At 43.4% G+C, this 14,126-nt stretch overlaps 1 protein-coding gene across 1 annotated transcript; it reads left to right on the forward strand.

Annotated features, from left to right (window-relative positions):
• Nucleotides 1–1,200: 1,200 nt before the first annotated feature.
• On the forward strand, nucleotides 1,201–11,987 carry LOC134490475 (tubulin alpha-1C chain). Its single transcript, XM_063293539.1, has 4 exons — nucleotides 1,201–1,329; nucleotides 7,927–8,149; nucleotides 9,778–9,926; nucleotides 10,913–11,987. The coding sequence occupies exons 1-4, from the start codon at nucleotides 1,327–1,329 to the stop codon at nucleotides 11,885–11,887; spliced, it is 1,350 nt and encodes a 449-aa protein (XP_063149609.1). The 5' UTR covers nucleotides 1,201–1,326; the 3' UTR covers nucleotides 11,888–11,987.
• Nucleotides 11,988–14,126: the final 2,139 nt, after the last annotated feature.

Raw genomic sequence — 14,126 nt, forward strand, 5'->3', positions numbered from 1 at the left:
AGTAACTGCACTAATGCTTTGTGTGCCTCTGCAGAAGGAAGCTCAACCCCAGACCCTGCCTCTGTGCAACATCCAAACCTGCAGTTTGGTCAGGCTCAGATGAGGCTAGTTCTGTGTGTTGTGTAGTCACACCCAGCCTATTTCCTTATACCATCCCCTTAACCATAAATCCCCTACACTAACTCAAATTCCATGATGACTTAAGGATGGTGTTGCATGAACCAGGCCATCCACTTAAACCACAGCATGATCTCTTTGTTCTGGTATAGTTATGTGAGCGGCGTAGCATCTTCTGTGAACACAGCCCTGGAAAGGTGCACTGAAAGGTACTGGGAGATATATAAATCTGCTGCTGCCAGCCTGACAAGGAAAAAAAAAAGAAGAGATAATTGCAAGAAGGGTGGGTGATGTTTTAAAAAAGGCAGCGGTCTGTCATCACAAATATTAAACATTTCACAATGACTCCCTGAGGAGAAGTTAATTGTGATACATCAGCCCGGCTCATCTGACCTCCCTCCCCCAAAGGTAGGCCATGCCTTTGTTTCTGCCGCAACAGACCAGCGCCGCCATCCTTCCGGAATGCGCAGCGACGGCACTTTGAGACCAGAAATAGGGCACCCGTCCCCGTCCCCGTCCCCCCATCTCTTGCTCACAACGGACGTCTTCTTCGCCGACTCGTCCCTTCCTCTCGCCCAAATCTTTTCCTAAATCTGTCCGGTCTGCAGGCGTTACTTCCTCGGCTTCACGCCCACCGTAATTTTTCCCGTGCTATGGCGTGGGGAGCGGCGGGAGAAGCGGAGGCTGCACCGGGGGAAACTTTTGCCTTATTTGCTCAGTTCTAAAGGAGAAATGACACCCTGTGGTTCATAGTAGCGTCTCTTGATTTTTTTTGAAACAAAATTTAGCTAGAATTAACTTCCTTTAATAGGCGTTGTATAGCATAATCCTAAATCGAGTGTGAACGCTTTCCCTCTGGACCCGCCAGAGGGGGCGCCTGGGTGTTCACCCCCCCCGGCTTTTTCCCCTCATTCTACTCGGCGCACGTCACTATTTTCAGGTTTCGGGACATTCGAGCCCGCCAATGAGGAGGCAGCTGAAGGGCGAGGAAGGGAAAGTAGAACCTGCCTCCCTCGTTACCTTCTAGTTTAAGCCCCGCCCAGTCCCTTAGGCCGCTCCCAAACGTTATAAAAAGCCCCGCCCAGGTTTGCCCTTAGCCAAAAAGAAGTTTTGGCTCACTGGCGGCTTCCTAAACGGGTCGATTAGTGAGGAAGACTCTCGACCCGGTTTTTTGGGGCACTTTTTCCCGTGTCCTGCTTGCCACGAAATATGGTAAGTGAGCAAAGGGTTTTCAGAATGCCCTTTTTGTCTACTCGGAAGGGAAAACTTTTCGGACTCTGTGACTTGTGCGGTGAAAGTGAGGTTGCGTGAGGAGTGTGATCGTAAAGTGGGGGCCAGATCCGGCTCCCGCGATGCGTGTAGGAAGGAAGGGGTCGGAATGGACTCAAAGGGGTATTTCATATAGTTACATGTAAATGGAGAAGGTGTGGGGAGTTTAAAAGTAAACTTCGTTCTCGTCTTGAGTTGTTTCTCTGAAGTAGCGCTACTACGCCTTTCAGTTTCTCTCCGTACCCCTCCCCCCTCCCCCTGCGGGAGACTCGACTGAACTCAGCTCTGAAGTTTTTAAAGCAGTCAGAGCACAGCTCTTGTCTGTGGAGAAGAGCGGGCCCTCGGGCTGATAATAGCGCGCATGACCGCCTGCATAGATAGATGTTGGGACGTTTCCTGCAGGGTGTTTCGCCCATCAGGATGTGGGAAGTCCGTGCGGCAGAGTGTCCAGCTCAATCCAGTCTCTTTCGGGCGTCGAAATCCTCTAAAAGTATCTCGGGCGCATCTCAGCCTTACGTATTTTCGTTGCTGAAAAAGTAGAGCTCTGTAGTTGGTTAGTTCGTTGCTGCAGACTGGTGCTCCGGCAGAGCGCTGATCGTCCATGATAATTAGAGATCGGAAGTTGGCAGTTTGGAGCTGGTAAGAACAGACTCTGAGCTGTGTTGGACAGTCTTGAATGCTATAATAATATCAGTTATAATTACTAATGGTAAAAGCTTTTTTAGGATCTTGAGCAAGGCTCTGGTATCCTCACCTTGTTCTTCTTGTGAAATGGATTGGCAACTTAAACTCTTGCCCAAATCTTCCAGGCTTTTTATAGACCTGTGTTTCTCAACCTTGGCAACTTTAAGACCCGTGGACTTCAACTCCCAGAATTCCCCAGCCAGCTGGCTGGGGAATTCTGGGAGTTGAAGTCCACGGGTCTTAAAGTTGCCAAGGTTGAGAAACACTTGATATAGAGAAAGAAGAGTATTTCTCTAAAACTTTTTTTAAAATAGAGCTACCAGTAGGAGATGATGTAATAGGGAATCTTTATCTTGCTTTAAGGAGCAGGATATGACTTGATGGCCAAGTTGGCAGCTTTAGTCCTGTGATTCATCTTCCTTGCCTTTATTTTTTTGTACATACCGGTTGAGTCATTTTCTCAGGGAAGAGGGGGACATCAGCATTTGAAAGCAACTGAAATTTCAAATCCTGTTGAATAACCACACTGCTTTCCCAATAGTTCGTGCATGTCTTCTAATGAAAGAAACCCTTCCCTAGATAATATTTCTCTATAGCAGGCACATAAAACAATAAAAATGAGAAGTTGTTTCTAAAAACATATTGCAAAATGACTAGCATTAGCACTTTAGGACACACTTTACATGACTTCCTTAAACACCATGATCTTGACTAATGTATCTTAAAATGAAAGTGGCCAAGTTTGACCTTGTAGACATAGGGCTTTGGTGCTGTAAAATGCTTTGAGAGTGTTGCAGAATGCCAGCTACAGATGAGCAAGACAAGACTTCTGAACGGATCTGGTGTGTATGTGGTGTCCAGCCCAAATCAAGTCAGGATTTCAGAGCACCATTCCATAACTTGAAATGGTGGTAGGAGAACATAGAAGATGCATCGAGCATCAGTTAAACTGACATTGTTCAAAAACTTGATCTGAGGGACAAAATTGTTATTTAGGAGGGAATGTGGTATTTAAGTTAGTTTATACTAAATAGCACTTTATCTTAACCCTAACATGTGTTTTTTTTTAAAGGCTCACCATAATTCTAAACTCTACAATGTCTGGCTACATGGTGCAGACGATATCTAACACAATTATCTTCCAAATGTTTTTGTTTTGAGTTCCATGCTTCAAATACCTAGGACTTTTGAAATAATTTCACTTCATGGTTTTTACTGTATTGCCCTCCAGTAATCCCATGCCATGCCTTTTAGAAAGGTGCACAATTTTTAGAATAAGAAATCAAGATGTCTCATGTTCTCATAAATGAACAGCTGGTATCTACCTGCAAGGGGAAGGAGATAAGTTGCAGTGTATGTGCATATCTCTTAAATCTGAAGCAGCTTGAGAACTGTACAGTTGATCGTGGGTATAAAGAAGTGCTGATCCAGCTTTTAGAGATTTCAGCTAACATTTGACTCTTATGGTGGTATTAATGTTCTGAGCTCAGAATCAATTAAACATACGATTTTCTGAGTTGAGGCCATCAAGATACCTTTGGGAGTGCTCTGAGCTCTACATTGGAGACACCAAACAGCCTTTACACAAGAGGGTGGCCCAACACAGGAAGAGCAACACCACAGGACCACAATCAGCAGTTTACCTTCATTTAAAAGAATGAGGACGACAGTGTTCACATTTTGGACAGAGAAGATAGGTGGTTTGAGAGAGGGGTTAAGCAATCCATTCATGCCAAAGTGCAAAATCCTTCCCTCAATAGAGGCGGAGGCCTCAGACACAACTTGTCCCCCATTTTTTATGCTGCTCTTTCATTAGTCGCCAGGAAGATTAAGACCACTTCACAAGTTCACCAAGAAGGCCACACCTAACGATGAGTGAGGGATTTAGGAGTAGGACATCCCAAAGACAATCCACACCTCCATGGCACAATTAACAAGCCATTCAGGGGCAGGGACAATGCAGCCACCCTGGGAGACATATATGGGGTCCCCTCACCAACCTTTGCCCAGACTGAAGAAGCTGCTTGGACAAGCAGCGAAACGTTTCCACCAAAAAGAAGAAATCCAGTTGCCATGACTCAACCTACAGACAATTCCACCTGGGCGACTGAGAATCTTCATCATACTTCGGGCTACAGCTTCCAGTCATCCCTACCCAACACCATCAATGCACATGTTGTCTGGGAATACTGGGAACTGTAGTCTATGTCAGTGGAAACTGCTGTTGGAGAGGGCTATTTTAATTCTCAGGCTGCTCTCCCCTACCCTTTGTTGTGTTGAAAGATAAGATAATGAGACTACATTGCTTGCCTGAAATGACTAATCTGTTTAGGTGGGTCAGGCCTGAGGATATTGCTGAATATTCCCTTTGATGCATGCACTAGTTAAAACAAGCCCAACCCTGCTAGGATTCCTAAAATAGTTGCTCTTCCTCATCATGCGAAAGGGTACTTTTATGGAGCAGCTTTCACAAACGCAGGAGCCATGTCAGCTTGCAACTCTGTGCTGTACCTTTGAGCTTTTATTGAGCAACCCCCGCTCATTATAGCCCAGGGTCTGTAGTGTTTCCTCATTTTCCTCTGATTATCTATCCTGTCCCTTCTAGTCAGAGACCAAAAAAATTAAGGCAAAAATCTAAAAGTCCCCTTTCCTCCAAAAGATGCTTAGTCTTCAGTACTGCATGTTGTCTTTTCTTTGTGACACTTCTGTCTACTTCACACAGGTCCTCTTGTCCTGGCCTCATTGTCTAGTCTCTGCCTGGGCTGCCCTAAGTTTTGCATGTTGGAGTCTGCCTTCATTAAAATGTCCTCAACGCTCCATAATGTTCCCCTCCAGAGCTGCTTATTTAGTGTTATCCCCGGGAACATGAATGCATGAACAAGCTATGGATGCTGGTGTTGAAAATATGAAAAATAGAGTTCATCTGCTAGCATTTTATAAAAGAGTGCCGGGACATGCTGATGCTCCCTGCCTCCTCTTCGCTAAATACAATGTGTTGCAACAGACATAGTGACTCAAGTAGGTTTGAGTCCCACCCAAAGCTAGTTGTGAGCAATATTGTCTGAGGGATACAATGAATGCTTCAGGGTTATCTAACTTGCAGAGGATTGATAGGTCATATACTGGTCTGGCTTGCAGCTTGTCCTCAGCCAAAATACCGTTTGTGCGTGGATTAGCAGGCTGGGCAAATCTTGTTGTTAGTGGATTATTCCACAAACTCTGGGTAAGGGCATTGTGGCTTACTATGATGTCTGAAAGTTGCTGAGGACTCACGCTTGAGCCTGTCTTCTCTCAGCCTGGTGCACTTCAAGGGTTTTGTACAACTCCTGTTCAGTTGTATTCTCTGTCAGCAGCATAGCCATTAGACTATGTTTGGGAGCGATGAAATAGGATCGCCCATTGTGGGGTCTGATTTGATTAACCTGGGTTGTTGGATATACCACAGTTGGGTAGATCACACAGCATGTTAAACCTTGCACTGAGGTTTACAAGCTACAGTGGGTTTGTACAGTATGCTAAGCTGGAATGTGTTTTCCTCTTGGTGTAGCATTTTGTAGGAACTTGACTATCATCCAGTGTGTCTGGAGGACCCCAGGTGGGGAAAGGCTGACAAATTGTCAAACTCCTTTCTCATACCAGCACATTCACATGCTACTGTGACTGAGCTTGTCTTTTCTGCCTTACCTCACTCAGTTAGCTTCTTCCCATCAGTGTTTACTTGAATAAGGTCCATAGTGTCCATCCTGAGTTAACCCAAAGTAAGAATTATGGAGGAATCCAGTGCAAGCCTGGAAGACCCTTTAAGGAGCCTGATAGAAAAAGGGGTGGGGTCTTTTAAGACAGCCGCAAACCAAATAGGGTATGTCCACTGGCCTTATCTTGTTCAACAAAGAGCACTAAATATTTTTGGGGAGCTTCGTTTTTACGATTTATTGTAGGAATGTTTCCACTGATATGCTTCCCTTTCTGTAGGACTGAACCCTCCCTCCCAGTGCTGGCTTTCTTCAGTGTCTGCACCTGAGGGAATTCTTGGAGATGCACTGGCCTCCAGAGTGGCCACCAAACCTAGCCAGGTCATAGCGACAGGCATCAAATTGTGCTATCCATTGCCTGTTCCTCTGAAAAGGAAAATGATGGCTGACCCTTAGCCCTTCAAACAACACCTTTAAAGCCATACTGTTGATCTAATGTCTTGTGTGTTGCGAGCCAGATGATGACAGAGCCAGCAGGTTTAAGCTGGTTTGGGAGGTTGCGGGTAGGAAGGGAAGAGGCATTCTAAGTTTAGGATCAAAGTAGAGTTGAATGAGCCTAACTCTTGTTCCACTGATACTAGATTGTACACACAAAGTTATCCTGGCTGTGTAGAAATCAGGATTGTTCCCTGAGTTGCAGAGAGCTTGAAGCAGCCGTGCTTCATTTCTTCAGAAGACAGGAAGGTAGAGATGTAATTTCAGCATTCTCTGCTGCCAATTATAAGCCAGTTCTCTATTTGCTGTCAGCACTACTCAAAGTACTTAAAGCCATAATTGGACTAAAATTAAGGTGCTTTTCTAATTACTTTGGAAACAAATTTAAATATCAGTAGTGTGCCAGTTTTAAAGATTGGCATGGGGGAGGTGGACTTCATGAAAGCTTCCATATTCTGTACATAATTGCATTTCAGGATAACACTGGCCAGGCTGTGCTTCATGTTCAGGTTCCAAAAGAGTGTGCAAGAGAACAACTAGAGCATCTGACTGCAGTGCTTAAAGCAGCCAGGTCTTTTTGTAGGATTGTGTGGCAGCTGTGAAGGGCAGCCATGTGATTCTGGAAGAAGATGCAGCTGCATTAAGGTTCACTGAACAGATGCTACATTTGCCCTCTTGCACACACGAAAGCATCTTTTGGAGATAAATCTGAAGCTCTTGCAGCTCTGACAGTCAGTGTAGCTGATGACTAGGACTGCAGTCCCCCCAAAACCTATGCCATAGCGAGCTAGTACTTTTTGGATGCCTCACCTTTTAAAAATGAAGCTAGTGGCACTTTTAGTCTTTTCTGACCCACAGCCTGAGTTTGCATACCAGTTTCTGAGTTTTTCAGCAATTGTTGAAAAACAAACTGGAGTCCAGTAGCATAGTTCTTTAAGGCTTTTGGAGTTTTAAGAAAATGCAAAGTTGGGTAAATAGGAAGTACATTCTGAACCTGCACGATGCCTGTTTCTGCCCATTGCCATGTACAAAGTTGTCATTTAAAAGCATTCCTTAGATCAGGCTTCCCCAACCTGACCCTGTCCAGGTGCGCTGGACAATACCCCCATAATCCCCTTCACCAAACCTTTTCCATGCTGGCTGGGCTTCATTACTGTATCTGCCCAAACTGGAGATCAAAAGGCTGGGAAAGGCTGCCTTGGCTGTTTATTTGTTAGCAAGCTATTTAAAAAGATAGAATTGTTCTGAATGGGTGGCTTTTGTGCTTTATCCAACTTTTTTCCAAAACTCCTGGAAATGAAAGTAAGTGATAAACATATACTGTATATTGAGAAGCAGGGGTAGAAATTGTGGCTGTTGCCATGACTGGCCCTCAACCACCCAATGAATTAAGACGAAGTGGTTGTTAGCATTGGCTTGCACCAAAGTTTCAGCTGTAGCTGCCCTTTACCTTACCCAGACAGAGAGGGACAGAGCTAATCATTTCCAGCACAGCCATGCCCTTAAGTCTTGTTAATAGCTCATGCTTCATGTTGCGTGAAAACAGATGATTATTTACTGCCAGATGGGACTTTCCTCAGCTGGTGAGAGGTTTATTCATTGAGGCTAATTGCTAGTTGTGGTTTACTTCTTCTAAAATAAGTATAATGTAAGTGGTTTCTCTCCACAGCGTGAGTGCATCTCCATCCACGTTGGCCAGGCCGGTGTCCAGATTGGCAATGCCTGCTGGGAACTCTACTGCCTTGAACATGGTATCCAGCCAGATGGGCAGATGCCCAGTGACAAGACCATTGGGGGAGGAGATGACTCTTTCAACACATTCTTCAGTGAGACTGGAGCTGGCAAGCACGTTCCCAGGGCTGTGTTCATAGACTTGGAGCCGACTGTGATTGGTGAGCTACTTTCAGTAATATTAACATTCTAGAAATACTAAATGGTGGGAAGGGCTAGAAGCTCATGGAAGAACAAACATTTCTTACTCAAGTCTGGGGTCCAATCCCTTGTGTTTCAGGTAAGGGGCATAGGTAAAAAAGAAATCAGACTTAGATCCTGGAGAGAATAACAACATAACTGAATAGAGACTACTGAACTTTTTCACTGGATATATGATGGTTTCATGTTTTGATATAAGGAATTAATTTGTGCGAAAATTAATTTTTTTCACCTATTCAATCATGACTTTTTAATATTTTATATTAACATCCATAATTAACAAAATCTTCAAACTTAAAAGAAAAAAATTAAAAGAAACCAAAACAAATTAGAAAAGAAACAACCTCAAAGAAAGAAAGAAAAAATAAAAACTTCCTTATATTTTATACTTTGAATAGTCACTAGTTTACTAATAAAATATAAGTACAAAATCTCTGTCATAGTAACATATATTGCTGCATCTGATTAATAGAAGATATTGCCTTTTCCAAAATAGATAGATCACACATTTCTGACAACCATTTCTTAATATCTGGAATAATACAAGATTTCCAATTTCTCAATATGATTCTTTTACCCACCCCGCATGCTCAATATAACCATAATTCCTGATAATCACTCAGATTCCAAAACTTTGGTATATAGTTCAACCTTCCATTAATATCTTTAACATTTAAATATTTGCCCATAAATCTACTTATATACATTAATATACTGTCCCAAAAAGATATCAGATAATCATATGACCCTATCATATAATGAACTCTCAAATTTCGTATACCTCCAGCATAGAAAATCTGATGTCCATCCTTTCAAATACATGCTTTGGGGAGACCAATGTGCCCTAAATACAATTTTGTGATGAATCAACTTTAATTCCAGATCTGTTGACACCATTTTAACATTTTTAAGGACATGAATCCATTGACAGGGCAGGGATTCCAATTCCCTAGTCCCATAAATGTCTGCTTTAAAAATATTGAGTTTTTGATAGAGATATGTTGTAGGTTTTAATTCTCTCATGGATTCCATTAAACAAGAAAGCATCTCAGGTGCTTTTTGAGGTGGCCAAAGTGTCTGACCGGTATTGCTCTGTTAGAACATGCTTGAATTGAAGATACCACTGCTGTTGTGCTAAGACTTGGTTACAGAATATACTTTTAGTCAAGTCTCTAGTGCCATAAGCACTTGTCCCACATATGAAGTCAAGGAGTAAGATAGAAAATGGGGGTCTTGATGAGACGCCCCATCATTGTTCAAAGGAACGAAGTACAGTTTTAATTTACTTGGAAACAATGCAATTGAAATTCACTGAAATTAGTATTTAAGGTGCCTTTACTTTTCTTATACAGGAAGTGCTTGGCCACTTGCACAACTTTTTCATTCTGGATAGGAATCCTATCTGGATTCCTATCCTCTGCAACCGTCTCAGTGCTGTCTTACTTTATCCTAGAACTTCAATTCTTCTGAAAAGACAAATCTCTCTGAAAGCCTTCTCAATTCATACATTTTTGAACAAACATCTTGGATTCATGTTCACACTCTGTCACAGCAATCTAAATACCTTTTTCCTTAATTCTTTTCACAGATGAAGTGCGTACTGGAACCTACCGCCAGCTCTTCCACCCTGAGCAACTGATCACTGGCAAAGAAGATGCTGCTAACAACTATGCCAGGGGGCATTACACCATTGGCAAAGAGATCATTGACTTGGTCCTTGACAGGATTAGGAAATTGGTGAGTAATTTCTGCTGCTCTGCCTGCCGAAGGAGCCCTGGGCTTGTAAACTTGAAACAAAGGATTGTGGAGATGTATAGCTTTTTAAAATGAAAACCCCGATCTTAAAATGGGATAAGACCCTCTAATGTATCTCCTAGTTTCACAGTACAGAATTGTCTGCTGCTTCCTGTGTGACTCACTGAATGTTTCCCCCTTTCCTTTTCTGTTTGCTGGCAACCAGTTTATTCTCCTTTTAGCCATAATTGAGTTTTGCACAGCAAGTGTGATGAGTGAATGAGACAAGTGTGAAAGCCTATAGAAACCTTATCCTATTTGCAGCCTTGCAACAACTTTGTGGGAAATTGGTTTGACAGTAGCTGGATTTGAACATCATGTAAGTCATAAAATTGTGGGTTTCTTTTTGGCATAGTTATGTTTGAACCTAGTCTTTGATTTCTAAACCACTGCTTATTGTTTTGCATCATGTGAACCTGTCCATGTTTTAGTGTACAAAACATGGTTTAGCAAACAGTGGTTGAAATCATGTTCCTCTAAAGAGGCTGGCCATCAGAATCACCAAATGAATGAAAAGAATTGCATCTCAGATAAAGAATTATATTCCGAAGGGCCATGGAGAAGTATATAGACCTAGATTAACAGGGAGGAAATGAGAAGGAAGGACAATGTCCGAGCAGCCCTGCTAGATGTGATTGGAGTCCTTGTGAGGTTGTTGGATTTAAGTATCCCTCATTCCTTGTGATTGGTATGCTGTCGGGCTGGTAGAAATTGGCGTTCACCAACATCTGGAAGGCCAGGTGCTGTAGTCTGTGGCTATTTGGAAGTTATGGTGGCCCACAGAATATTCTAAAGCAACTGGCAGGGAATTGAATTTCTTCTGCCACTTGAGTGCTAAGATTTTTTTAAGCAAAGGCTTGAAAGTCATTAATGAGAGCAGAATCTGGTTCTTAAAATCAGCATTAAATCCTCCTTGCTGTTTTTTACAGGCCGACCAGTGCACAGGTCTCCAGGGTTTTCTGGTCTTCCACAGCTTTGGTGGTGGCACTGGCTCCGGTTTTACTTCCTTGCTGATGGAGCGCCTGTCTGTTGACTATGGCAAGAAGTCCAAGCTGGAGTTCTCCATCTACCCGGCTCCCCAAGTATCCACAGCTGTCGTGGAGCCCTACAATTCCATCCTGACCACCCACACCACCCTGGAGCACTCCGACTGTGCCTTCATGGTAGACAACGAAGCCATCTATGACATTTGCCGACGGAACCTTGACATCGAGCGCCCCACCTACACCAACCTCAACCGCCTTATCAGCCAGATTGTGTCCTCCATCACAGCTTCCCTGCGATTTGATGGTGCCCTGAATGTAGATCTGACAGAATTCCAGACCAACCTGGTGCCCTATCCCCGAATCCATTTCCCTCTGGCTACCTATGCCCCAGTCATCTCTGCTGAGAAAGCCTACCATGAGCAGTTGACTGTAGCAGAGATCACTAATGCTTGCTTTGAGCCGGCTAATCAGATGGTGAAATGTGACCCTCGTCACGGTAAATACATGGCCTGCTGCCTGTTATACCGTGGTGATGTTGTTCCCAAAGATGTCAATGCTGCTATTGCTACCATCAAGACCAAACGCAGCATCCAGTTTGTGGACTGGTGCCCCACCGGTTTCAAGGTTGGTATCAACTACCAGCCCCCTACCGTGGTCCCCGGAGGCGACCTGGCCAAAGTGCAGCGTGCTGTCTGCATGCTGAGCAACACCACTGCCATTGCTGAGGCCTGGGCCCGCCTGGACCATAAGTTTGACCTGATGTATGCCAAGCGTGCCTTTGTCCACTGGTATGTCGGGGAAGGGATGGAAGAAGGGGAGTTCTCAGAGGCTCGGGAGGATATGGCTGCTCTGGAGAAGGATTATGAAGAGGTAGGGGCAGACAGTGCTGATGGGGAAGATGAGGGAGAAGAGTACTGATTCTTTATTGGGCAAATTTTTCCATTCACCCCAGCCTTACTCTGGATACTTATAACTGTCCATTGTGTTAAAGCTTATTAAAAGCCTTTTTCAGCTGAAAGTCTTGTTTGTTTCTTCAGAGAACAAACTCTGCCCTTTCCAATGTTCTGGTCTCAGCTGGGAGCATGCTTGTCAAATTAATAAATGGTACGGTGTAGCTGTTAGCTTGGCAAAGCTTGAATGGTCACGCGACAGGGTACATTAAAAATTTAGTCAAATGAAGACTGCAAGTGTAGTGACCCAGGAATTTTGAGCACCTGAACCCTCACTGCAAAAACCCAGTTCTCCCCAAATAACATCCTGAACATAGATTTATGATTCCCCTTGAGGTAAAATTCTGGAAAAGGTGACTTTAGGAATTGCTTATCCTGTTTTAACTACGTGAGGGAGGGTGGGAATCTGCAATGAGGGAAGCTGTCTTTTGGAAGGATGGGCTGAAGGTCCTTTATCCCTCCAGGCAGGAGGAGGAACATTTGTTTTCTTCATTTTTTCCTCCTTAGCATAGTTTAGTTCCATGGATTCTCCTGAGAAGGAAATTCACTGTGCTAATTCCTTCATATGTTGAGATGTGAGAATGCTCTAGATACCATAGATGAGGGTATACAACCTTTTGGACTGAGAGTAGTGACTTGGGGATCAAATGAATGCACGTACCCGTACACATGTGTTATGTGAATGATTACCTCAGTAATCAAAATGAATCTGAAACCAGCAGGGAGATGTGAGTAAAGCTTCTTCTTAATTTTGATTTATTGGTACTGTTCCTAGTTTTCTGGAGCCATCCCTGCAAAGCCTATAGTAGTCTCGGAGAAACCAAATTGTCACCAGATCTTCTAAGGCTGTATTTCCTGCAAGGCCTGGCCATAGAATCTGTTTGGCACAGCAGCTTGAGCATTAAATGCTCTGGTTAAGCATTGACAGGCCCTCCTGATCGCTGCACCTTACTGGAAGGGGCTCTTCTAAGACAGCAGCAGCAGCAGCTTTGTAAATCTGGTGGTGGGAAGTGTTGCTGTAAGGCCAGAAATCCTGTCTTGCCCATGGAAAGAGGAAAATCAAAATTTAAAAAGTTGGGATCCCTATACCTAGTTAGCAAAGAGTCACAGAACTGGAAGATAGAAGTTTTAGTGTTTTCCTGGTGGCCATTTGTAACCTTTTCCATTACTTAAGTATCTCACCTTTGGTTAGCATCTCACCCTTCATTAGTGGTTCTGTCACATCTCTGCATGTATGAGGAAGCCAAAAGCAAGGACTGTAAATGCCGTAGGAAGGAAGAAGCTATGAGTTTCGCTCACTACAAACTCAAAAAGCCCTGTAGTAGTTATAGGAGGAGGGAAGGATGTCACCTTGCTCAGACACAGCTGATGTCCTGTTTCTGCCTGTCCCTGCTGACTTGGGCCTATATTTCCATAATGAGATATTTATGCAAATTATACTCCATAATAAGGGATTTATGCACAACTCCCAGCTGTGCATGCAACTACAGAAGCTACGCTGGAAAACCAAAGTACGTATTTGCATGGTTAAAAGGAGACACATTAGTAATTGAGAGTTGGAAGAAAGATGAACTGAGTGCAGTGCCAAAAGGCTATGTAGGAAATAGATAAAGCAGAAAAAAGTATATTTATTGATGCAGAATGTACAGGCTCTTTTTTTTGTACAATGATCAAGATACTAATTTTTACAAAGGTATAGATACATATCTTCAGAACAATGCCTCTCTTTCAAACCTTACATTTTGAGTTTTTCACTAGCTTGCTCTAAGGACAAGCTTTTTTATACTGCTCTAAAGGAATCCTATAAGCAATGTGTTTATGATTTTCGTGAAAGAACCATTATGGAAGGCCTGTAGAACCGCTACTGTTGAGAAGTGTGCTTTAGACTTGCTTTGGTCAGTAAACTTCTAGCCTGTTCTTGAAGAGCCTTTTCTAGGATAACAAAAAAAGAGGGAAAGGTGCCATAAAGTTGAGTGGGTACAACAGGGCAATTTTCTTGACAACAGAAAATGGCTTGTCATAGCCATCTTCTGGAATGTTTTTTGTAGGATGGATGTAGGTTTTCGACTCTAGCCTACAGCCTTGGGATTTCCTGGTGAACAGTCTCCCATCCAAGCACTAACCAGGGCCTGATCCTGTTTTGCTTCTGAATCTGGACACGGCTGGTTGGAAACAGCAGGGTAAATGCTATTAGTCATTCTGCTAAA

The sequence above is a fragment of the Candoia aspera genome, chromosome 2, assembly GCF_035149785.1.
Source record: "Candoia aspera isolate rCanAsp1 chromosome 2, rCanAsp1.hap2, whole genome shotgun sequence".
NCBI classification, from domain to species: Eukaryota; Metazoa; Chordata; class Lepidosauria; order Squamata; family Boidae; genus Candoia; species Candoia aspera.

Excerpts from the sequence above, each read along its gene's own strand:
- LOC134490475 (XM_063293539.1), top strand. Across the intron at positions 8,150-9,777 it reads CTTGGAGCCGACTGTGATTG|ATGAAGTGCGTACTGGAACC; the intron begins GTGAGCTACTTT and ends TTCTTTTCACAG. Across the intron at positions 9,927-10,912 it reads TTGACAGGATTAGGAAATTG|GCCGACCAGTGCACAGGTCT; the intron begins GTGAGTAATTTC and ends TGTTTTTTACAG.